At 44.2% G+C, this 23,634-nt stretch overlaps 1 protein-coding gene across 3 annotated transcripts in view; it reads right to left on the bottom strand.

The window, feature by feature from the left end:
• Nucleotides 1-23,325, bottom strand: part of CLTC (clathrin heavy chain) — a 29,460-nt gene extending 6,135 nt beyond the window's left edge. For 2 of the 3 annotated variants that reach the window (XM_042879470.1, XM_042879471.1), the window contains exons 1-29: nucleotides 23,219-23,325; nucleotides 16,010-16,217; nucleotides 14,213-14,481; nucleotides 13,961-14,122; nucleotides 12,775-12,888; nucleotides 12,216-12,389; nucleotides 11,182-11,379; nucleotides 10,314-10,514; nucleotides 9,875-10,027; nucleotides 9,480-9,602; nucleotides 9,092-9,229; nucleotides 8,650-8,814; nucleotides 8,350-8,530; nucleotides 7,726-7,889; nucleotides 6,325-6,450; nucleotides 5,578-5,720; nucleotides 5,001-5,235; nucleotides 4,524-4,646; nucleotides 4,287-4,432; nucleotides 3,937-4,120; nucleotides 3,411-3,603; nucleotides 2,931-3,088; nucleotides 2,575-2,739; nucleotides 2,376-2,483; nucleotides 2,096-2,263; nucleotides 1,790-1,939; nucleotides 1,391-1,522; nucleotides 1,114-1,224; nucleotides 231-401 (exon numbers count right to left, since the gene is read on the bottom strand). In XM_042879470.1, the coding sequence (XP_042735404.1) occupies nucleotides 231-401; nucleotides 1,114-1,224; nucleotides 1,391-1,522; nucleotides 1,790-1,939; nucleotides 2,096-2,263; nucleotides 2,376-2,483; nucleotides 2,575-2,739; nucleotides 2,931-3,088; nucleotides 3,411-3,603; nucleotides 3,937-4,120; nucleotides 4,287-4,432; nucleotides 4,524-4,646; nucleotides 5,001-5,235; nucleotides 5,578-5,720; nucleotides 6,325-6,450; nucleotides 7,726-7,889; nucleotides 8,350-8,530; nucleotides 8,650-8,814; nucleotides 9,092-9,229; nucleotides 9,480-9,602; nucleotides 9,875-10,027; nucleotides 10,314-10,514; nucleotides 11,182-11,379; nucleotides 12,216-12,389; nucleotides 12,775-12,888; nucleotides 13,961-14,122; nucleotides 14,213-14,481; nucleotides 16,010-16,217; nucleotides 23,219-23,260 (4,605 nt within the window). In that variant the 5' untranslated portion in view covers nucleotides 23,261-23,325. Of the gene's footprint in view, nucleotides 1-230; nucleotides 402-1,113; nucleotides 1,225-1,390; nucleotides 1,523-1,789; nucleotides 1,940-2,095; nucleotides 2,264-2,375; nucleotides 2,484-2,574; nucleotides 2,740-2,930; nucleotides 3,089-3,410; nucleotides 3,604-3,936; nucleotides 4,121-4,286; nucleotides 4,433-4,523; nucleotides 4,647-5,000; nucleotides 5,236-5,577; nucleotides 5,721-6,324; nucleotides 6,451-7,725; nucleotides 7,890-8,349; nucleotides 8,531-8,649; nucleotides 8,815-9,091; nucleotides 9,230-9,479; nucleotides 9,603-9,874; nucleotides 10,028-10,313; nucleotides 10,515-11,181; nucleotides 11,380-12,215; nucleotides 12,390-12,774; nucleotides 12,889-13,532; nucleotides 13,637-13,960; nucleotides 14,123-14,212; nucleotides 14,482-16,009; nucleotides 16,218-23,218 lie in introns of those variants that run through there. The other variant, XM_042879472.1, reaches the window with a different exon arrangement.
• Between the last annotated feature and the right edge of the window lie 309 nt (nucleotides 23,326-23,634).

Genomic DNA, 23,634 nt, shown 5'->3' with positions numbered 1-23,634 from the left:
TGCAACTTATTACTGACATTAGCAAAGAAGAGGATTCTACAGTTAGTTTCCAAGAATTCCTCAGCATGATTTGCCAGATTACTAAGAGTACCAAGAGGCACCACCTAGTGGCACCCAAAAAGATGCAGCTCGACTGGAAAGTTAAGAGATCAAATTTGAGAATTTGGGAGTCAGTTGAAAGACCTCAAATAAGTCAAGTATACTAAACCAGATCTGCATATGTGTCTGACCTTGTACAGTCTGTCCTTCTTACAGAGTTCCACACTCTGCTTCCAGCGATTGTTTCCTTTGAACAGATATGCAGCAATCCTTCGGAACTCTATCAGCTCGTGTTTCTCCAAACGTTGAGCAAGAGAAATGTTGTCAAAGTTGTCATAAGCATCTATAGAAGTCCTAAGGGCCTGAGTCAAGAACAACAAAAGTTACTCACATCTCACAAATACAATTGCATCCTCTAAGATGTATGGAAAATAACTGCATCTTTGTTCTATATTTGTAATTCTAAGAAGATCAGGTATTCTAACTAGACCTGCAGAAAGATCTATATTTTTTGGTCAAGCTAGCATAGGACACATATGGAGTTCAGAGTGTTCCAGTTTATACGTTTCAGCAGTGATTGTTGAGGTTAAGAGACTGAATATCTACTGTACAGCCTACAAACAGTACAAAAGCTAGACATAACTGTTTGACCTTTCTTCAAATTCTTTCTTTAGCATCCATTGTTTTCTTAAAATAAAGGCTAGATCTGTAACACTCAAGGTAGGAATCTGCCACTCTCCTCAGCAGGAACAACCCAGAAAGCTCCCAAGAAGTCACTGACAGTTCTTCACTTAATCCTTCCCTAGCCTCAGCTAACCCTGCTTGAAGCCACAGAGAACACATTCACTTAAGGAATGTAGGTTAACAGCAAGCAGGCCAAACCGACTGAAAACAAGACAAACCTGTGTTTCTAAACATTAAAGACAGACTCAGAACACTAGGTTAAGGTTAATACTGACACAGAAGCCAGCTAGAACTTCATCTGAAGTTCACAAGTAGATCCTTCTGTTTTGGATCACACATAACACAAATCCATTTCTGTTTCAGCAGCTACCCTTTCTAGACAATACATACCTGGTAGTCTTCTTCAATAATGAAGAGGTTGTTCAGGGACTCATTCACTGATTTGTTGTTGTGATTTTGAACAGAGCGCAAGTAAGGTTTAACCAGGGGTAACTGTTTAACCTTCAAGGAAGCAGACAGACCAACTTAAGTCACAGTAACTCTTTCCAGACACCCCCTAGAATTCTCCCTGAGAGGCAGTGAAGTACCAGAACGTTTTGAAATGCTACTATACCTAAATGCTTTTCCAATTGCAACTTATTTTTGATCTGAACAGTAGAAAATTTACCTTTGTGAAGAAGGTAACAGCACGAGTATGGTCAAGTCGAGGGGACAACACCATCAGCAGATCATTGAGCAACAGAGGTTTGAATTCCAAATAGAATTGAACTGCTTTGTAGTACAGCTCCACATTGGCCACCTAGAAATGAACAAGGACATACATTAAGAGCAGAATCTTGATTGTAAAGGAATCCAAATGAATTATGGACATAACCTTAAGACATTCCAGCACAACCAAGCCACAAATGCAAGACTGTCTCTAGAAGTTGTCTTAGTTACTGTAGTTGTCTTCTTTTGAAATTATGTGGCAGTACCAAGAACTTTCAATGTTAAACAGACTACAGGTGAAGAATGGAAGTGCACATAAAGTTTAAAAGTTTACCTCCTTCCACTAGGAAAGTAATACCTTAGTTATGATATCTTTGAATTGTCCTTCTTTCCAAGCATCTGTTGGGTGATTCATCATTGTGATTATGGCATTATCATATTCTTCATACTTATCATACAAGAACACCAATTCAGCCCACAGATGGGCTTGTTCTGCAGCTCTCAGAACCTAAGCAAAGAGCATTTTAGAAATTCCAATCAATATATACATATATTGCTATCAGCATCCAACACTACTCAAGTGTCGCTATTGCAAAAGCTAGGGGACACACAATCCTGAAGATGTGTTTTAAGTTTCAGGTTTAACAACTCTGAGGTGTCTCACCTTGGGGATGTTGACTCTGGACCAGAACAGTTCCAGGTGCTCCCTCATCTTCTGTGGTTTGAACTTGGAGTAAAGAATTGCTAACTCTGTAAACATCCCCATGTGTGCTCGCTCAAGTCCAAGTGCTGCTTCCAACATAGTTATCAGCTCTTCAAAGTAGCCACGATCCTAAAAAACACAGTTAGAGATGTTTCACATTAGGAACAAATCTCACTGACTGTCAGCTTTACTCTACTGGCAACGCAGTCTTTGATTGTACAATAGCAGTCGGCTTAATTACCTGGTAATAATTGATAAGCTCTTCCAACTCATCTGCATGCACTACAATATGAAGTCCACACATCTGGGCCAGGCGGAATTCTTTTCCATCAACACAAGCAAAGCAGACCTGGAAAGAACAATTGTGTTATAGCTTGTAGAAAGCCTCTGAAGAGGCTAGAGCTTTGGAGTTCTTTAACTTAATCAAGCAGTAAGTTTACCTCTTTCCATGTGCGAGTACTGTTTGCTTTCCGAGCACCATCCACAGCTGCCTGGTATTCCCCTAGGTGAACTAAAGTTGAGGCTAAACGGCCAAAGTTGGACACATTGTTATACAACAGCTTAGCAGCTTCATACATCTTTTCATCATAACAGCGATCACCAACCTGCAGGAGAGCATAACCGAGTTATAAGAGCTGTTCAGTCAGACTTAAAATACGTAGCATTCAAGCCATTATCAAAATGGAAATGCCTTTAAGGTTCAAGACCTACATATCCAAAGAGATAGAAGATCCAATGCCACTTTATAACAACCCCCACTGCTGACACAGCACAACTGAAAATCAGTCTCACTCACTTGCTGGATATGTGCATTGTTGGGTCCATTGATAAATTCTTCTAGCTCTGCCAGACGGTTTGTTTTAGCAAGAGCAAAGATTAATTCTGTTTCCACATATGATTCCCGGGCCTTCTTGCGTGCCATCTGAAGATATTTCACCAGTTCTTCCCAGTTTCCTATCAAACAGAGTTCAGAATGTTTACTTCTCACCACTGAGATCACTGGTGCTTTAGTTATACTACCACCTCAATCTAGTTTTCCATAAATAGTTCAATAGACATTCCCCAACAATTAAGGCCAGCCTTTATACTGCATGTGCTACATTAGATAAGGTCACTTTATGACATGCCCAACTGAGTGAATTCTGGTATTAACTGCATGCAAAGACCTCCTTAGAAGCAACTGCTCTGACAGAAGCCTGAAAAACAAAAACAAACAAACAAACAAAAAAAAATAAACAAGATCAACAGCAAGATATTATATAAAACTTCATCATACCACTGGCATTGGCAGCTTGAACAACTTCCATGTATGAGGAAGGATCATCTGCTTTAATGTATGAATCAATTGCTTCCTTTACCATCCCTTTCTGAAGCTGTGCTTTAGCCAGCTGACTCCACACAGCAGGCTCATTACAGCGCTCAGCAAATTCGTATGCACGATCCAGGTTTCCAATGTGCTCTATTAATACCTACAGAGAGGGTTACCATGATCAGTCACTGTCTATTAAGTTTTACAAGATACTAAGATACATGTTTCATATTACAGCTCTTCAGTGAATCCACAGTTGCTTTTAAAAAACAGACAACACTACACAATGCACACAGTACTAAGATTTTATGCTTAAGAAGTTTCCCTCACTACAGGATTGGATACACACCAAATAGTGGTTCTACTTCACAGGACATGACACAGAGCAGCTTTTGGTGCTAACTGGTATTAACTACCAAAGTCACAAGTTAACAACAAAATCCTCACGTGAGGATGCACATGTCACAGTTATCATGGACAGATTTTAGGATACCTGTACAGCTGATGTGTTCACATCAAACTTCCTGAAGATGGCAAACGCCTCCTCAAACAGCTCATTGCTGATAGCTATATTGGCTATGTCTGGAGCATCATAGTTATCCAGGCGGTTGATGTATTCCATGACACGGGTGCGATCAGCCTTAATAGCTGTGAGAATCAGCAGGTTCTGCAGGTTCCTACACAGAGAAAGAAAATACTACTATAAATCAAGTAAAGAACAAGAGATTCACCCTCTCTTCTGGAGAAGTTCCTAGATTGCTTGCTGTTCCACGTTACAGCAGTTCAACGCTCACATCAGGTATAAATTCAAGTTTCTTGTGACCCAGTTTTGACATGACACACCTGTGCTCACTGAATACGGAGTTATCAAGAACTATTTTCTCCAACAGTTCAATAAGCTCATTGGGAAGATCTGCAGTCATGAAGGCCTTCACAGTAACAGACACCTCCTCAGGATCCTGGGTCTCTGACAATGCAGTCTGTACAACCTGTGGGCAGAGTCATTGACAGGTCAGGTGAGTCAGGTGCAAGCAAGTCAGGTTAGGACAGTAAAGGCTTTTAGCACTGCAGCTGTTATACCTGGTCAATTAGTGGTCTTCTGTACGGGTTGCTTTCCAGCAGCACACTGGCCCACAGCTCAGGGTCTTTACGGCGAACTAAGTAGCGGGAAAGGCTTTTGAAGAGAGAGTTCTCATTGCACACCTAGTGAAAGGCAAAGGCTTTTTAGAATGAGGCCACAACCATGTAAACCTACTACTAGCCGACAAACTAATTGTACTGCAACATCAAATCAGCTCCCCTGAGATGCAGGCTAGAAATCTCAGGCTTTGATACTACCACTAGCCCCCCATTCTAGAATCTCCAGGGGAAAGTCCCATTTCTCATTCGTATGCAGAGGGCCAACCAAACAGCTACCATTCTGTTGCAAGTGAGCAGGTTCTAGCTTAGTGCTTTTTAGGAAGTAAATGCTGTTGTCAGCCATAAGCCCAAAGTACTCATCCCCGTGATATTCCTGCTAGCACTTGAGCCACAAGTCCACTGTTTGGCCATACGTACATTGATCAGCTCCAAATCACACTGTCCACGCTCATAAGCCACGCAGGCCAGGTGCGGGTCCCTCTTCTCACAGTACTTGCCAACAACTCGGCTATCATAGTAAGGATTCTCACGCAAAAATCTTTCTGGGTTGTTGTTGCTATCAATGTATATTTTGGCCAATGCATTGTGTGTTGCAGGCTCTTCACAACCCTCATGAATTCTTGCCTCCAGCCAGGGCAGAAGTAGTTTCAGCCTAGAAGAAAGGTGGGTTTTCTCACATTAAAGGTTGAGTAAGTAACCACTTGTATGGTTTCTTCACTGTGAAAGTCAGCTTTAGTGTATGAAGAAGTCAGTAATTAAACCAGAGTTTCAGTACTCCATTTTGGCTTAGATTCTGTTTCACTACTGAAGGCTACTTAATGAAGGTCCTCACATCAGCCAAGAATTAAAGCAGACTGCTGCTGCTTTCTCACCCAAAGACAACTTCTGGCTGTCATTACCAGATTTAGTTCCTTAATGAGGACATGCACGGATGAATGAACAGTATAACCATTAGCAGTCTAGCAGTATTAGGAGACTTGCAGAAATTTAATACCTGTTTCTTTTCTCAACCTCTGCAACAAGTTCATCAGTTGAAAACTGGCCTCTCACTACAAGGATAAGGTTCTTTATCACATCTTCAGAGCAATCCACATCAAGCAGTCCTCCAATAACAACAGGCAGGCGGCTTGGATTCACCTAAATAGGATCATTTTAAGAAGTCAGCACGTTGTCATGCAGCACAGGTATACTGTACTATACTATCCAGGTTCAATACTTCTCCCCAGAATACCACATAAATACCACATAAAGGGTACTTCACTCAGAGTGACCTCACCTTCTTGCCCTTTTCTCCCATCTCCCGAGTTCTGAACACAGGAAAAAAAACATATCAATTCTCCAGTCGTAACAGCCAGTGGCTCACTAGTGCTCACTCCCCACAGGAAGAGCTGCTGAGCAAACTAATTTGTCCCTGAAGGAAACTGTGCAGGAGAATTGCCTGCCCTCTCTCTGCCCCAAAGCTGGAAGTTAAAACCATCTTAAGAAACCCATAGCTATTCTACCAAGCCTTCCTTCTTTATGAGGTTTTATTACCAGGGTTACTGCTCAATTTGACTGGAGAATAAAAGATATGACTCCCATAAGGGTTAGCTTGTCAAAGGCCATTAGTAGATACTTAGACATCACTCAAGTATGAGACTTTTTGCCAAATAACTGCAAACATTATGCTTATGGTCAGACACAGTACTAGAAAGGTTGATCAGTTTGACTCACTAAAGCCAAGTGACCAGTTGCAGCTTACCTTCTGTACATAAATCTCAATATATTTTTGGAGATTATTTCTATATAAGTACAGCACCAAGTCGTGGACAAAGTCGAAGCGATCACACACAATGATGAGCGGTAGCTGGTCAGTGAGTTTAGCTTCCTACAAGGAGAAGAACTTCCATTATTTGGTTTTGTTCTCAGACTTTAGCAGACAAATACAATTGAACTTGAAAGTTCAAAATTCAATGGTTGATCAAACAACAGTGTATCACTCAACTTCATGTTTGCAATATGCAGCATAAGAGAGTACTCACGCCCCTATCAGGGCATACAGCAAGAAGCCTTCTGAAGGTTAATCGTGGTTCTTTGCATGGCAAGATCTATGAAGTTTTACAACACAGTACAGCTATTGTAAGTCTAAGCTCTAAGTAGCATTTTTAGTTGCCACTGATGTTCAGTGTGCAGGATTAGCACTCTGGGATTTCAAAAGGAATTTAACCAAGACTTGAGTTGTAGACCAGAACAGAAAGCTTACAAACAGAATTGACTTCAAGCGTCACGTGTCCTGTGATACCTTGCAGCAATGGATTTAGAGAACAGTAAGAATCAAACTAGTACTAAAATTGTTAACCAGATTAAGATAGCTAAAACCATTCCAAGCATCAGATTACAACAGTTACAGCACTAAAGCTTGCCTATGTGCTGGACACTAGTCCAGACATGCATTTCAGATCACTTATTTGAACATGCACATCCCAGAATATAATCCTACATGTACAAATCATAGTTAAGGAGTTTACACAGGGAGGCCTGTACTGAGAGATTTACCTGGTACATGTCCTGCACATTCCAGACACGGAACAGCACAAAAAACAATAGCTTTCATCAGGAATTTGACAGCTCGATAACTTAACTTAGCTGGCTTGATCAATTTACATACCTTACACCTCAGTGAAACCAGTTTGTTTTGTTTTTCTTTTACAGAGAATTCTCATTTCAAATGAGTTTTGCCATCTTCAGATACGATCAGCAAAATCTAAGACTATACTATGTAACTGACAAACACGAAGGCAGGAAATGTTCCCAGATAAAGTTTTCCCCTCCCACACTGCTTCTACTATTTCCAACGAAGTTACATTCATCAATGAGCTCAGTACTGATCATAGGCTATAGAATCTGAACTTGAGTGCACTGTCTTTTTTCACTCTTCTGAGCTATGTCAGAAATGCTCTGAATCCCAGCAGGAATGGTCAGTTATCATGGATTTACACTGACTGGCATATCCCAGCAGAGCTAAACCACAGTTCACTTGGCTCAAGTTTCCAAAGGAGAAGACTTGCTTTCACAAAGCTGCCTTATTTTGTTAGCAATACAGACAATGTTTTTATCAGAACCCCAAACAATTCAAGGCAATCCACCCCTATCCAAATGTTACCTTGAGGAAGTTTTTAACACGTTCTGGGTCATAGCAGTTGCTTTCCCTGCAGATTCTTTCTACTTCTTTAATCTGTCCTGTCTTGCATGCAGCTTGAATATATTTGAAGTGCACATCTGGATCCTGGCTAAAGTTTACAATGGAGCCCAGGAAATAAAACAAACCTTGAAGGAAACAATCAACATGTTATTTTGCTAGTATTTGATTGGAGAAATACTAGATTCTGAGAAAGTCTGCCTAGTTTTGATTACAAGAAAACCCGAAATTGGATCACTGCAGAAGTTTACAAAGGCTACACAAATTTATGGTGAGCATTTTGGACAAAGGAAGAACGCTAGCAGTTTCTTCAATTGCAATACTTGACTTTTTAGGCTGCCCACAGCTCAAAGCTTTCTGGTAGCATTCAAAAGAACTGAAATATTCCAGACCATCAAGATATGCAACACTGAGTGTTGGTGGCAACTTGAAAGAGGAGCTTTAAGCTTTAGGTCAGGTTTCAAGATAGTTTTGAGAAAGAGGTTCTTAAGCTAAATATGGCTTTCAACAGGTAAGACAGCCCTTCATATACACTTGTACAAAGGTGAGCACTAATTCCTTTTGCTAGAGACAGGAGCATGAACTCACCTTCAAAGCTCTTGAAGGACTCAAACAGCTCAATAAGTGACTGTGTTGACAGCTGTTCGTGGTATTTTGAAGCTACCTGCACACAGATCTGCAGGTTCTGGCGGATGTTGGCAGACAACATAGCACGCAGACACTCCAGAGAATCTTCTACTGACAAGGAGCCAAAGTAGTTCACTAGCCACTGCAGAAACACATCAGCCATTTCAGAACCAAGTAAAACACTGTACAAGCTGAAATCAGCGTTGAAAGAAATTATTAATGGCCTGGCTTTTACTAGATTCAGGATATTTGATTTCATACCTCAGGATTGAGAAGATGAGTGTGAACTACTGCACGCTTGATGTCATACAAGTCTGTGAAGTGTTCGAGTGCTCTCTGCAGCAAGCCAGCTTTCTCACACAGCTGAGCTATGTGAGCCCGATCATAATGAGTAAACATCTGGTTTCCCAGGATAGCATCTGCAACCTAGAAGTAATAACGATCAGTTGCTACTGCCACAAATCATTGCTTAGCTCCATATAAACAGCAACACACAGAAATTCTATCAAGAAATAATCTGAAGAGAAACTATCTTAGGGGTTTGAAGTACTTATTAAGAAAAAAAAAATTATAATTTTACAGTTAAAGCAGAGATGCTTTCATAATTTTACTTGTTTATCAGTGCCATTTGATACAGACCACAAAAACTAGTGGCTAGCCCAGCTACAGACAAGCCTGATCCAGCATAACTCTCAAAGCATACCTGGGGTGCATGCATGAGGTTCATCTCAAGTAAACGTGTTTGCAGGGGACCCTCTGAGGGGCGATTATTCTTCAGTGCATCCAGTAAGAAGGCTGTACATTGCTGAATTAAGTTATATTCCATAAAAACATCCACAATCTGCAAGAAAAAGAAAAAGCAGGCTTTTAATTTGAACCTGGAAACACACTTAGACAAAGGAACATCCATTGCAGCTTCTACTGCATTAAACTGCCACTTATATTCTTAAAACTAAGCAAGAAATGGCATTGCCCCAGTGAAGTGAACCCAACATACCATTAGGGAAAGATTTTGAACTGTATGTAATATAGCTCCTTTTACCAATTTAAGGACTCAAGAGTTAACATTTCATAGCAGTAAAATTATTTACTTGTGTTATGTCTGCAAGAGGCTCTTCATCTTGAACAAGCATTTGGGCAAACTGCTGTCCTTGATCAGGGCTGATTCTCATTACGTTCCTCAGCAAGAAAATCCAGTCTGGAGTATACCCAACCTGAAGAGATAGTGAAAAGTAGTAATTCAGCAAGAGAGCAAGCTTTGTTACATACAGAGCTCAGTAAGAGCCTCTGTCAGCAGCTTACACAACGCAGTCACAATTTCCTCATTTGGAGGAGGCTACATAGGGAAGTACAAGAGGATGCACGTATGAAGTCCAGGAGTAATTAATAACAACAGAACCTTAGATCTAAGTAGGTATCACATAGAATTTAAAATACCAATTATTCTTAAACAGAGAATGGATATAGCACTCAAGTTTCCTCTTACCTTCTTAGCATACAAAACAATCTTCTGGACTTGTCCTGTTTCAGCAAAACACTGGATGACTTTGTTTGGAACATTGGCTCTCAGATAGACACTAAGTGCTAGTGTAGGGTCTACAGATTTCACAAGGTCTCCCAGCTCCTCTGAGCACTCCAGCTGTTAAAAATAAATACAGTAAGTCAACCCTGACTGTGTTACACTAAAGTGCATTATTATCTTCTTCCTTATTTTTCTTCTTGTTTATTAAACAAACAAGAAAGCACCAAGAATCATATTGATAGCATCATCTTGGAAGAAAAATGATAGGTATTCATCTCATCTCAGCCATTTGATGACTCTAGTGCACTGAAGAGCTGCCCAGCTGAGTTTTCCTCTCAAAAAAAAGGCATTTTTAGGCAGTTATGTCCCTTCAAGTCTTTACAAATATCCACCCCAAAAATACCTTATCTTCTTTTAACCATTTTTCCAGAAGTTGCTTGCGTCCCTGCTGAAGCACCGGTCTGCAAAGTTCCAGAGACTCATACTTATTCAGTTGCCCTTGGTCAAGCAGAATACCAAAATACTGGAGTAAAGGGGAAGTCTGTCCTGGTTGTGCTGGAACACTCTGGAAACGGCGTATGGTGTCTGGAGTACGCAGAATTCCCTGCCAGAAATAGAGATGCATTTCAGTTCTCTGTTCTGCTATTGTGGCTTGGCAAGAGTTCCTCCAGAAAGCTGAAGTTAGAAATGCTTACTATGGCAACATTACCTTTTTCCATCCCAGAAAAATTGCCAGAAGCAGTATGGCTGAACACTGCATTGGAGATGTTTTGACAGAAGGCGTGCAACAATGACCTATTAAATATGTATTGCTACTGATACTCGACTTAAGTTCAGAGGACAGTCCTATAGCATTAAGACATTCTTCTCCTTGCAACCAGTTTCCTCTCATCTGAATTTAGCATGCTAAATACTCTTTGCTCTTAGTCACCCTTTTTTACCCTATTTACAGGTATGGCCCCTGCTAGAGGCTGTCCTTTCAGAGACTTTTCCTATCACTGGGGGGACTAAAGTAAATATTAGAAACATTAAGCCACAGAGACATTACCTCAATTATTCCTCTCTCTCTGCGGGTTCTATCCCAGCTTTAGAACCTTCTGGCATACAAGTACTGTCAGAACACCACGTACAGGTTCTTCATAGGTATATTAAGAAGCACTATGATAGGACAGCAGGATTAACGTAGCCACTAATGAAGTCCAGTGAACCTTCCTGAAGTACAAAGCTTAAGCCAGCAGAGACCAGGACCATTCTGGATGCTCAACCATTACCTTTGGGGCATTAGCTGCCACTTTTGCTGCCTCCGAATAGTTCCCTTGTGCAAACAGTGCATTGAATTTTCTGGCAAAAAGTTCCTCAGCTCCGGCCAGGTTGTTGCGGACAGCCATTCGTAAAGCTAGGTCAGGATTCTGCAGCACGTTTGTAATGTAGGGAATAATATTCTCTTCTTCCACACAGACTGATAACACCTGAATAAATTATCAAGGAAAGCTCCCAGTCAGTTCAAATGTAAGAAGAAAGCCAACTGCTAAGTTCATCTCTAAAACAAAAGCTATAGCATACATGGAAAGCTTTTCCATCCCTTGATAATGGCAAAGCTTTGCCATTATTTGAGAAACATACCTCTAGCTGGAAAGAACCTCTATTTAACCACTTACTGCACAAGGGAGACGAGTAACAGTCTGTCTGAACTGTTTATAAAAGTCAGAAATAACAGAGATCTAAGTATCACAATTGTGTAACGTGCACTCAGCATCTTAAGTAACCAGTCCTAGAGGGTGAAACAGGAACAAATCTGCTCAGTATTACTAACACAAGCAACAACAGGTGAGATAGTTCAGTCCTGAGACATAGCTGCATGTCAGCAGACTGTTCAACCAAATTAGATACTTATGGAGACACGTTAGCATGTTTTCACTGGGGCTCACAACATGATCAGAAATGAAATGCCCTGAATGAAGAATTTCAAGTTAGTGTATAAAGACTGCCTTAACTTGTGCTCTGTAATAAGGCAACATCTACCTTAAAGGAAGTATATCTCGTTCTATCTTCACAGTAGGATGGTGCTTAGATCCACTGATTGCCATTAAAAATACTTATTTATAATTATGCAATGAGAACCTGAGTTGTAAAAAAACTATTAGACAGACAAGCTGCACTAACGTTCAGATAACTGATATTACCATACTCCTCCCTCTGATTTCTGTCTCATTCATTTGTGAAGACTTAAGTACCAATATGAACTCTGTAGCCTTATCATTAAAGTTCACTGGGATTGCCTAAGCAAGTGGTTTCCATTCCTTACTTGTCCCTTCCTGTTTACTCCTATAATTCCAGCTGTTGCTTCATGCTGTGCAGTAACAAATATGGTCTCTCCACTGATTCTGTTCATGTAAATACAGGTGCCAGTTTCCAGGTCATACAAGTGAATATAGCCATATTTTGTTATCAGAAACACCACATCATGCTTGTCACTGATCTGCAAGACAGGAATAGATTAAATCAATTTTGGTATTGAATAAAATGATTGGATGCTTTTGAGAGTCAGATAATTACATCACTTCAAAAGAACTAAAAGTGCTGCTACATCTTTACTGAATACTTGAGTACTCTCACAGTAGACTAAGGCTTTAATAGCTCAGAAGTCTGTTCAATATACATGGATATTTGTTCTATAAATAAGAATGAACCATCTTCACACACTGCTTAAGTCCCCATTTTGATTTCAGCACTACCAAAGCAGAAGTAGAAATCACACTAGTTAAGTTCAGGTTTATATTGATCACCTGGCTCCCAGTGCCCTACTACTCAGTCATACCCACCAAGAGAAGCTGCAGATTGGTTCCTGTGTATGGCTATCATACCTGCATTGCAACAGGAAAGTCATTCTGTGCTTCAGGAGGAAAGAAGACATCCACTGCTTTCTTTGGGAACGGCTGATTCCCAGTTGGTGGTGTGCCAACCTCGATGATGTGCAACTGTGTAGTAGGTAAGATTAGTTTGTTAGTTACCATGTAACACATGTAACAAGAGATTTAACAATAAAGATATGGCAACTCTTTTGCTGCCAAGCCTAAATCCAAAGCTTATGCAAGCAGAAGAGCTAAACCAGTCTTCCTGAATATTTGCACAGGTGTAAGGTGTAGCATATTGTACTCACGCTCCCTACATAACAAAAATGACTTGAGCATGATCTTCACAGAATCACAGAATTGTAGGGGTTGGAAGGGACCTCCTGAGATCATCGAGTCCAACCCCCCTGCCAAAGCAGGTTCCCTACACCAGGTAGCACAGGTAGGCATCCAGGCAGGTCTTGAACATCTCCAGAGAAGGAGACTCCACCACCTCCCTGGGCAGCCTGTTCCAGTGCTCCATCACCCTCACTGTAAAGAATTTCTTACGCATGTTTGTGCGGAACTTCCTATGCTTCAGTTTCTGGCCATTTCCCCTTGTCCTGTCTCCACTCAAATCTTGAGTTATTTCTAGCTACTTAGAAGCTTAAAGTTCTCTTAGGTCACTTTTTATTGCAGTCTTTCAACTTGGCTCACATTCTACAGAGACAGCTCTGAAAATGTTTCTCTGAACATAGCTTTAGTTTTACTTTGTTTCAGCTTTCACTTACAGTAGTTCATATAGCTCTGGTGTTGGCATTAGACTGTGGCAACATCACTGTTTCATTTTCTTCATCCAGTAATTTGGAAGTTAAGTCTGATACTGGGAATCAGCACAGAGATTACGACAGCTTTTCACTTCAGCTTTACTTGTGAAACTGGGAGTCACGTCCTTCAAGCTGGTAACTAGTTTGCAGTCACAACACGCCACCTTCACTTCCACTTCATGACTGGAAACAGGCTTCCACATCAGGTAGTCCTGCTGTGAAACTATTCATGCCCCAGTTTTCATACACACTACAGAAGCAGCATCCAGACTAACAGATAGTACTTCACTTTTTTCTTTATGGCAACCTGGTCTATTAAGCCACTTTGTTTCCTGACAGCAGGTGATCAGGATCGGTCACTGAAGACTACAGCAAGCAGAACTAAGTCTTACCTTACCCCCAGCTTGCCCTCTTACTGCAAAACAGAAGAGAGTGGATTCTTCAGCATTTCCTTCCATCTTGAACTGTGCAAAGCTAGCTGCATGCCCCTCGATCGGCTGTGAAACTTTTCTGTCTACAGAATAGAGCTGCATTGCTCCCACAACACGGTTTTGCTAGATGAGACAGAACAACAATCAGATGCAGCCCAGCAATTTCACACAGGTTAATGTTACTGAGCACCTTGTCATACTAAGCTGAATTACCTGTGCAGATATGCCTGTTAGCAGCAGCCATTTCTGCTTCGCATCAGTACGGTAGTTGATGATCTGGCAGCCAGCAAGACTAGAGTGGCGATCAAACATTTTCACAGGCTGGGACTCTCCCTCCATACTCCAATGGTAGACTGCATTATCCGTTACAAGGGCAACAGTATTCAGGGAGATCCACTTCCAGAAGGTGACGTCATCTGTCATCGTGTGAGCCTTCATTTTGCTCTTCATTTCAATGTTAAATATTTGAAGCGTTTTTCCAGCTGGAAAACATCATGTTGTTAGCCAGGGTGTTGCAGTTTCCACCTGTCACTTCAAGCACTGGTTAAAAGTAGAAGAGCTGCATTGTGATGTTAATCTATCATGACTTTTTTAGACCATGCTATTGTATATTGGCAGCATCATTTAGTGATTAATTATTACTTTTAACCAGACTGCATTCCTAATTTTACCACCACGTGTTCATGTGCTTTTTGGTCTGAATTTGCCATTTGCTGACCAAACAGATGTGGAAAAGAGCTTGGTAGAAGACAAAAGCTTCAGCTACACAAGCCCTGTGATACTTATGTACATCAAATCCAGGCCATGGTAATGCTGAGTCTCTCAGAGGTCATGAGGAGAGCTATGTCAGTGCCATTCAAAATGAAGTCCACATCTGTTTCAAGAATAACACAACATAACATGGAAAAGTCGAGCTGCTAGACAGCTGTCATAATTCAGACTCATTAACCAAAGCCCTCAAGTCACACTATAGGGATACACAGAGCTACTGGCTGCAAACCAGACTAACACAAACTGTGCAAGGAAAGGAATCTAGCAACCAACACAAGCTCTAAAAGGCAAAAGGACAAGTTACTTTAATTACACAGAATGGTGAATGAAAAACCTCAGAATGTTAGGCTTTCAGCTGTTTAACATGCCTAATCAGCCATGTCCACCATAAACCTGAGCTATTTGATTCTGCTTTCTGTTTTCATAAGACAAGACAGCAACTAGTACAGTCAATTGAGATAACTCACCATCTGCACACACAAGAAAGCATTAAAGTTGTGACAAAACAGTAGCACAGTATTAAAGTCAAACTTACATAACATTGAGCGCATTTAAACATTTTAATTAGCAATACATTCATTTTAAGAGCAACAGAACATTCAAAGACTCTTGGGAGGAAAAAAACAACACTGCTGGAGACTTCAGGGGCATGTTTGTTCACTGTATTGCCAGAGATACCAAGTTAGGAGACCTTGTGCTTCCTGGACTAAACAAGTCTTCCATGGGCAGTTTTACATCTCTTATCTCTGACAGATACAACAAATATGCACTGATCAGTACACCAGTCTCTTCCAGCAAGGACAGACTATGGCCTTCAGGAATACTTCCTTTCCTCCCCAGTCTTTGTTTCCCAATCTATAAAGAGAAGTTCAGTTAACAGACCCTGTATGCTCAGGAGATCAGCTCTTTCTTCTCTCCAAGATCACTCCAGAACTAGTCTAAAGCCTGAGCTTTCCTTCCAGCTCTCCCTGCACTGACGTTGTAAGCATTCTGACTGCAAAGCAGAAAGGTTCATCCTGACGATCAACAAAATAGTAGCAAGCTTTAACTAAAAATTATTACCCAGCTACTTTCAGAATAACTGAAAAAAGCATTGAACTCGAAGCTCCCATTAAGTTGTGGAAAATTGGAAAGGCATCCTCCCACATAAGCTGCCTGAGAGAATTAAATCAGTCATAAACTAGCACTACAGAATGCTCTGCAGCTACCTCAAACCTTTCTTTACCAGGACTTGCATACCTTTTAATGCAATGACTTTACTGGCAGGGTTCATGATAGCACTGTCAGCCGAAATTGGTCTTCGAATTGGGTTGCTGGGGTCATTCATGTCAATGATCACCACTTGAGCCTGTTCTCCTACTTTCTCTCTTATGCAGATGAATTTGTCTGACTCCATCGTCAGAGTGCTGAACCCAATGTTTGCTGGGTTGATGCCCAGATTTTGGAGCTGAAAAACAAAGAAGTTTAGCATTGAGTTACTACATCAGCATAACCATCAAAAGCTTTTGTGAAGGCCGCAGAAGATACAGGAGATAGGAAGCCTTCCTGTACCTTCTCATAACAACACAACTAAAAGCACACATCCCATGAATGGCACAATGTAAGACTCCTTGCCCACCCTCAGTTACTCCCAGTTGGCTCCCCAAAGAAGCTCTGCAGTGCTCAAGCACTTGATTCCTTGCCTACAAGGCCTGGTGCAACTTGCTTCAAGTGCTCAGGCTTTGAACCCCTCAGATGGTTTAAGGGCCATGGAACTTGGCAGCTCCCAGCGCAGTGCTTGGGTCACAGCTTCAATGCTCACTGCCATCGGCTTTGCTTCCAGAGCCCTATCTCACTCCATTTGATCTTGGCATCTATCACTATTTCAAGCTTAATGCCACATGTGAGGTGCCTGAGCTTTATCTTTATCCTCGTGGAGTTAAAAAAAGCTACTTGTCTAGCATTTAGCCTAGTCCTGTCTAGCAGTGAGGCTGTATATCACCAAGAAAGCAGATCCAACCAACAGGATGGACATTACTGCAATCAGAAATGGCTCATCACAGCCTTACTTAATACTCAAGATATCCACAAGTCATCTCCTTTTCTGCTGAGCCAGTCTGCTTCTGTAAACCGTGAAATGACAATTCTAGCACAGCTTGCAACAAACTGCAGTTTAGTTGGTGCCTCTTCATTGTGCTTTTGGACTAATGTATCACCACGGCAATACTGAAACAACATGTACTCCATTTTTAATAGGGGAAACCAAACTGGTTACTCCATACTGCACGCAGACATCCAGCTTGCAGCACACACCTTAAACATAGCATCAGTTTTCTACCAGAGCATTCATCCCTCCCAACACTTCATGCTCCCAAGGAGGCCATGAGAACTTCTGCCCCCTGGCATCCCCCAGGGAGACGTGGCTCCTTCAGAGCATTGTTCTCATTCGAAGAAACAGCCAAGTCCTTATCAGCCTTGCTTTGCACAGGCTTGGAGGTGACCACACCCCAGACAGGCTGTCTCAGCCTACTTGCAGCTCCGGATAAAGAGGGTGTTTTACTCCACTTCTCTATGCCCTGGCTCTCAGGCAGCACATAGGAGGAGCAGCTGAGCTGCACTGCACGGAGTTAGCAGAGCAAGCTTTGCTTACAGGCATTGCTATGGATGGGCAGCATCAGCCAGGGGATGGAAATGGCAGATCTCAGCACAGTTAGCTCTGAGGCCCAGAGCAAGTCAGCTCTATCTCCTTGGGTGTGCTGAAGTGTGTGTACTTCTGGAAAACGATTCAGCCTTTGTGTTTGATTCTACAGTCACCCTGCATTAAGTCCCTTGTCTCAAAGGGCACTATTTCACTATGGTTCTCTGGTAAGACTAGAAGCAAAACTGATTTAAGCAAGCTGATTCACATCTCCATTTCACACCATTATTGGTAGGATTCTCCAGGCCCAAGAGTGGCACCTGAACACATGACCTGCTCGTATCCTTGCAGGTAGAGAGGGTCTGGAGACCTAACTAACAGTTTCTTCTGGAAAACACTCACAAGGATGCAATGCTTCCTCCTTCTAGGGCTGCAAGCTGAACAAGTGCTGCTTCATTCAGCAAGAGCTCCATTTCCTTGTTCAAGGAGAGCAGTTTGAGAGCACCAGGCACTCCTCCTGGCTGTGACTCACAGCACCACATTCAGATGGGCATGGTTAGCAGAATAAACCAAAGCAGCAAGTCCGAGCAGATGGCAGAAATCTTACGGAGGTCTAGACGTAACCATCGGATCAAAGTCGTGTAGATACTGCAGGACAAACAGATCTGAACTGTGATGAAGCTGCCATCTGCTAGGGGTCACACCTGAGGCATCCAGCCCTGGTTAATCATGGAAGATGCGTTGTTCTTAAACTTACTGAGATTTTCAAGGGTAAAAAACGAAAAGTGAGTTATCACTGGAGTTCTGAAGCAAGTCCAGGAAAACTTTCTGATGGAGGCATGGCCTTTAGCAAGCTCTTCAAGCACACAAGGGCCTTTTGCTTACACTTCATCTCCGAGCCTCAGCAGACTGATCCAGGTGCATGAATCAAGCACCAGGACAGGGTTTGCCCTGCTGGTGGCAATCTCTGCACTCGATTACACAGAGCTTCACCAGCCTCAGTGCCATCTGCTTCACTGGTAAAGCTTACAGGAACTCCCCTGCCTCCACCCAGACCCGATGCCCACAGCTCCTCAAGCACAGACTTATTCCCCCAGTACTGGTAATTCCCTTCCCCAGATGGGCTAAAGTTCAGCTGACTGAGGCACAAGAGTTTAAAAGTTAAGTAAACAGAGACTAAGTTTACTACCAGGGAACATAATAGTAGGCTTTTATTAGAAAGATTTCAATACTATTTCATGGATGAGCTTCATAGTTCACAACTAAAAGGATTTTACAGCAGATTTTTTCTTCCTCTTCTCTTATTATTGAGGGAAAAAAATAAAAGCAATCATTTAACACAACACTCATTCAGGTCCATCAGCTTTCACCAATTCAGGAACGAGTCTAAAAAGGAGGAATCATTAAACACTCTTATGTTATGCTATGAAAAACATTTCCTTGGCTTTCACACAGATACAAAAGCAGAACTTGCTGGAGTGCTTGAGCAACCAGTTTCCGGTTCAGGCTGTTTTACACACTAACGTTTGTGGCAGAGCTCAGCTCCAGCAGTGCTCTGAAAACACAGTGAAAGAGAGGCTTCTGTGTAGGAGCTGCTCCATCGATGGATTGCCACCGACAGCAGGATCTGTTCTGCTCAGCAGACTCAGTCCTGAAGGAATCCTCTAGCTCCAGGTTAGAGTTGAGTCAACTGTGGGCTGCACTGAACCATCAGATTCCATGATGGCATTTATCTGGGCAGTGTTGAGAAGCGAATGGCTCTAACAAGTAAACGAAAGCCTGATTAGTAAGATGATTTTTTCACTGCAGTATGCCTCAAGTATGGGTAACTTACCCAGGGAAGCTGTGGTAGCACACGCGTGTTTGACATCAAACTGAATAGTAAAACTGCTGACAACAGTCACTTTGATGACCCTTTCCTGGAACATTGGCTTTCTTGTGACAGTTTGCTTAGTTGTCAAATAGTTTCCCTCTGCCTACAAGGAAGGGTGCAGAACTGCTGAGCACGCATTCCACCTCGGCTTTTACACCCAACAGGATGCAGCACGGGCAGCTGCAGTCTCCATCCAGACAGCCCTTATCTGTGTGCTGCTGGAAGTCACATCACTGAGATATACCATCAGCAGAGGCATTCCCAGCCCTTTGAGAAACCTGCAGGTTTCTTAGTGGTTGTTTTGTTGTTTAAGTAAAGCACGTTGGTGTGCAGTGAGTCACATCGGTTCTACTGCAATCGGCCACATCTCAGCCACTAATCTAGTTCCATCCATGAAACTTGGCAAAGCAGACCTGAGTCACACAGAAGATTCATGTCCACGCTGATCTGTTGGAGGTAGTGACCACACAGCTGCACCACAGTACGCTAACAGCTCTGAAGCAGCCCATGTTTACTGCTGCAAGGTGGGAGTTGCAGCTCGAGGCAGACTGGAAGGTCGCGCTTTCAACAGATAAGAGACCTCCATCATATTGAAGACTTCTACATCCTTCCTATTCTCTGCCTGACCCTCAGTAGCCTGAGGCAACCCTCCACCCCCCACCGCTACCAACACACTGCAGGACTGTCTGGGTTAGAAGCCCTGCAGCCTGGGGCAGAGCTGTTGCTGTGGCCATCTCCCCATGGGGAATCCCCCCATCCCAGCACAGAGCCCTGCAGGCTGCTGCCCCCACTTCCCGCTGGCAGGGGCTTGGTGAGAGGCCTAGCTTATCAACTGCTAAACTAATTGCTCCTATCCAATTAGTCGGCGCACATACTCAGCTTGTCTGGATTCTTCATTACGGATTTTCCCTACACCCTCTGTCAGAAGATTCCAAGCTTTAGGAATTCACGTCCATGAAGCAGAGGGAGAAGCCCCACCATAACAGCGGTAGGCACAGCAGTGCTGCCTTCCATTCCCATCTTCTTAAAATGCCAACAAATACCAAATGCTGGACCCACACAAGGGGCAGCCAGGTTTGTGTCACCAGTGGCAGACACAGGAACACACTCCTTAGTTAGAAAGGGTGGCTCTGCCTCAGCATCAAGTACATAACATGAGCTGGCGGGTTTCTGCACTGCCTAGAAAGGTTTACAGAATAATTCTGAATGTGTTTTATATATTCATTTTCAGATAAATTTTTTTTAATGTCCTCAGTCACACCAGCACGCCCAGTCCAAGTTCAGTTTTTATGTATTTCAGGATGGTACAGCTCAGCTAAATCACAGTTCATCACCTACTAACCTGCCTGGTTCCTTCTCATTCAGCACAGACAACTTCCCCACGCTGTGCAAACTGTTTGGCTTTTCTTTCATCCCTTAAACTCAGAAGCAGCAGCTTGTGGAAACACTAAGCATTGGATGCGAGCAGCCAGATCTGCAATCATTCAACATACTGAACTCTGATCTTCCACTGCATGCCCATTGGACTCCTTCCTCATAGTTACTTTAAATAAAGGCTTTCACTTTGAGATGTTATGGCAGAGTCCGGTAGTTCTGATAGCAGAGAAACCTCCCAAGGTTTCTCCCTACAAGTTCCCAAGGAAAGTTTCCCCACAGCATATTGTTGATGTTAGTGCGGCAAGACAGGCGCCTGCCACAGACCATACACAGATAACATCCAACACATCTGCAACTGCTGACATTTCAAAGCCCCGTAGCAGGACTGAAGCCTGGCAAACAAAGCCTGACTACACATTTTGATTTTATATTTAACAGCTGCCTTAAATGCTTCCTTACACCTAGGAAGCTAAGTAGCCACATCTCACTTGAGCGCTCTGACTCTTCAGTTCAAGTTGTGGGTATAAGGCATGAAGTCCTGGGTAGCCAAGAGACACGGCATGCAGAGGCAGAATGGTGCAGAGCTTCTGGGGCCCTTCCCTGCTCATTCCAACATCACCTTGGCGAGATGCTGGCAGCAACAGCGCATGCCAGTGTGCCCTGAGAGGCGCAATATGCAATGCAGCAGGGTTGGAGCTGCAGATCAGCACAAGCTTCACACAGCACCCTGACCATACCCCGACCTGCAGGAGGGGATCCATGGATAGCTATCAGCATATCACACGCAGCACTGATTGTCGTTCTTTGAGATTAATTCACATCATCTTCCGATAACAGCCTGACGGGAAGTTTCCCATTCATATCCACCACCTGCCCTTTCAGGAATAAGGCTCTGCTTGGGTGCCTTACTACTCTGTTAAACATTAGCTACAACTTGCAAGTGTTGCCCAATGCCTAGATGGCATTCCCCTATGTGGAGTAGGTCAGGCACAGCTCCAGACATTCTATAACTGAAGTCCTCTGAGATTCCTACCAACAGCCTGACATGCTAAAACCATTCTGGACAGCAAAACCAGAGCAATGTCAATGCTCCCACTCTCCAAGTTTACTCCAACAGCAAATCAGATGCCTCAGCACAAAAACAGCACCCCTGAAAACTCAACTTCCTCTGAGTTTTTCAATGAAATGAAATGAGGAAGTTCAGCAGTTGCAAAAACTGAAGCATTACGGGCAAGAGTCACACGTAGGCAGGCTCAGAAGCGTGGGCACCAAGTCTTGCAAAAGACCAGCTCGTGCAGGCAGTTGTAAGAGATACTGGTTAAGTCAACGTTCTGTGTTAAGTAGGAACGGCAATAAACAGTTAAATAAATCACTCTTTAGCCCAAATGATCACATCCTGCAATCGCAGTGGCCTGAAACCTATCAGCACCCCTGGAGTGCGGCAGATGAGCCCCGTTATGTAATTGCACTCATGTCATCAGACCCAGCACTGGGTCCCAAGCAGCGTTTGTATCTTTAATAATGCACCAGAGGAGCGCCCTGCTGCCACAATGCAGAGCCAGGCTGCACAGAATTGAGTTTCACCTGCGCACATGGAGCTCACAACACCAGCCTGTGTCCTGCTCCTGTCACAGAGAGGGGCTGTGCTCAGTGGTGGGCTATGCTACGGAGAGCCCACCACCCACTAACAACAATACAGCTATGGGAATTTATATCATAAATTTTAACAGGGCATCCAGAAAATAAGTTATTTTTATTGGGGTGAGAGAAACGTCACCGGAACCCTGCAAACCCATTGCTGTGTCAGCGTTTACCACAGTCACAGCCAGCTACAAGCGTGGCACGCACATAAGGTGACAGCCGGGGCAGCGGGGCTACGGGAGAGCCGCAAAAAGCCGCTCACAGGAGACCCCGCACGGCTTCATTACACGGGTCCTCCACCGACAGCCGCTCCTCCGCAGAGGACGCGAGATCCAAACCGCCGCAGCAGCGCGGGGTGCAGCCCTGCCGCCAGGTGTAAGATCGCATCGCATCGCACCGCACCGCCCCCCCCAACCCGCAGCAGACTGGGCTCCGAGGCCTTCACAAGGCCGCCGGGAGAGAACCGAAGGCTTCTCCGTGCCGAGACAAACGGGGCAGCGCTCCAGAGCTCGGGGAGCGGCACAGAGCCGACACGGCCGCGCCCGCACGGCCACAGCCGCAGCGCAGAGCGTCCTGCGGTACTTTTACCGCAACGCGCGGCTCTCCTCGAGGCGAAGGACGCGCCTAGCCCCAACCCCGCGTTACGGCCGAGGGCTGCGGCCGGCCCTCCTTGCGCGGCTCCAGCCCGAAGCAGCTCCGTCCCCCGACCCCGTGCGGGCCCCAGCGGCTCTCGGCCGTCTTCCCCCACCTTCCTCCCCCCCCATCATCCCTTCCCGCCCGCAGGTGACAGCCGGGCACGGCGCCAGCCTCGCCCGCACGGAAGGCGCCCTTCGGAGCCGCCCGCAGCTCAGAGCGAACCAACGCGGCCCGGCCGCGCGCTCCCGCCCCACCGAAAGGAGCGGCCCGCCTCACCTCCCCCCCCAAGCACCTCGGCTCCTACCTGGAGGTGCTCCTGGAAGCGGATCGGCAATATTTGGGCCATGGCGGCGGCTGCTGGCTGGGGCTCCAGGCCGGGGCCGGACCGGCGTCGCGCCTCAGCGGGGTGCAGGAGGCGCGGGGAAGCGGCACCGCAATGGCGGAACGGGCCACAGCGGGAGAGGAGAGCCGCGGCGCTCCGGAAGCTGCCCCCGCCGGCGGAAGGATACCGCCGCGGAAGGAAGAGGCCGGGCCTCACCTGCCGGGCGCTGCCTGCGCTGCGCGGAAGGATCCCACCGCGCTTCGTCACTCACACGCCGCAGCGCCAATGGGAGCGGCGGAGGGATCGGCCACCGGAAGGGACTATTTCGGGTCTCATCACTCCTCCTCCCCCCTCCACCTCCCTTTTTTTTTTTTTTTTTTTGCCACATCATGCGACCG

The sequence above is a fragment of the Lagopus leucura genome, unplaced genomic scaffold (assembly GCF_019238085.1).
Source record: "Lagopus leucura isolate 7727_CA_CO unplaced genomic scaffold, USGS_WTPT01 Super-Scaffold_100024, whole genome shotgun sequence".
Taxonomy (NCBI): domain Eukaryota; kingdom Metazoa; phylum Chordata; class Aves; order Galliformes; family Phasianidae; genus Lagopus; species Lagopus leucura.
This window is presented reverse-complemented; position numbering and strand designations above follow the sequence as displayed.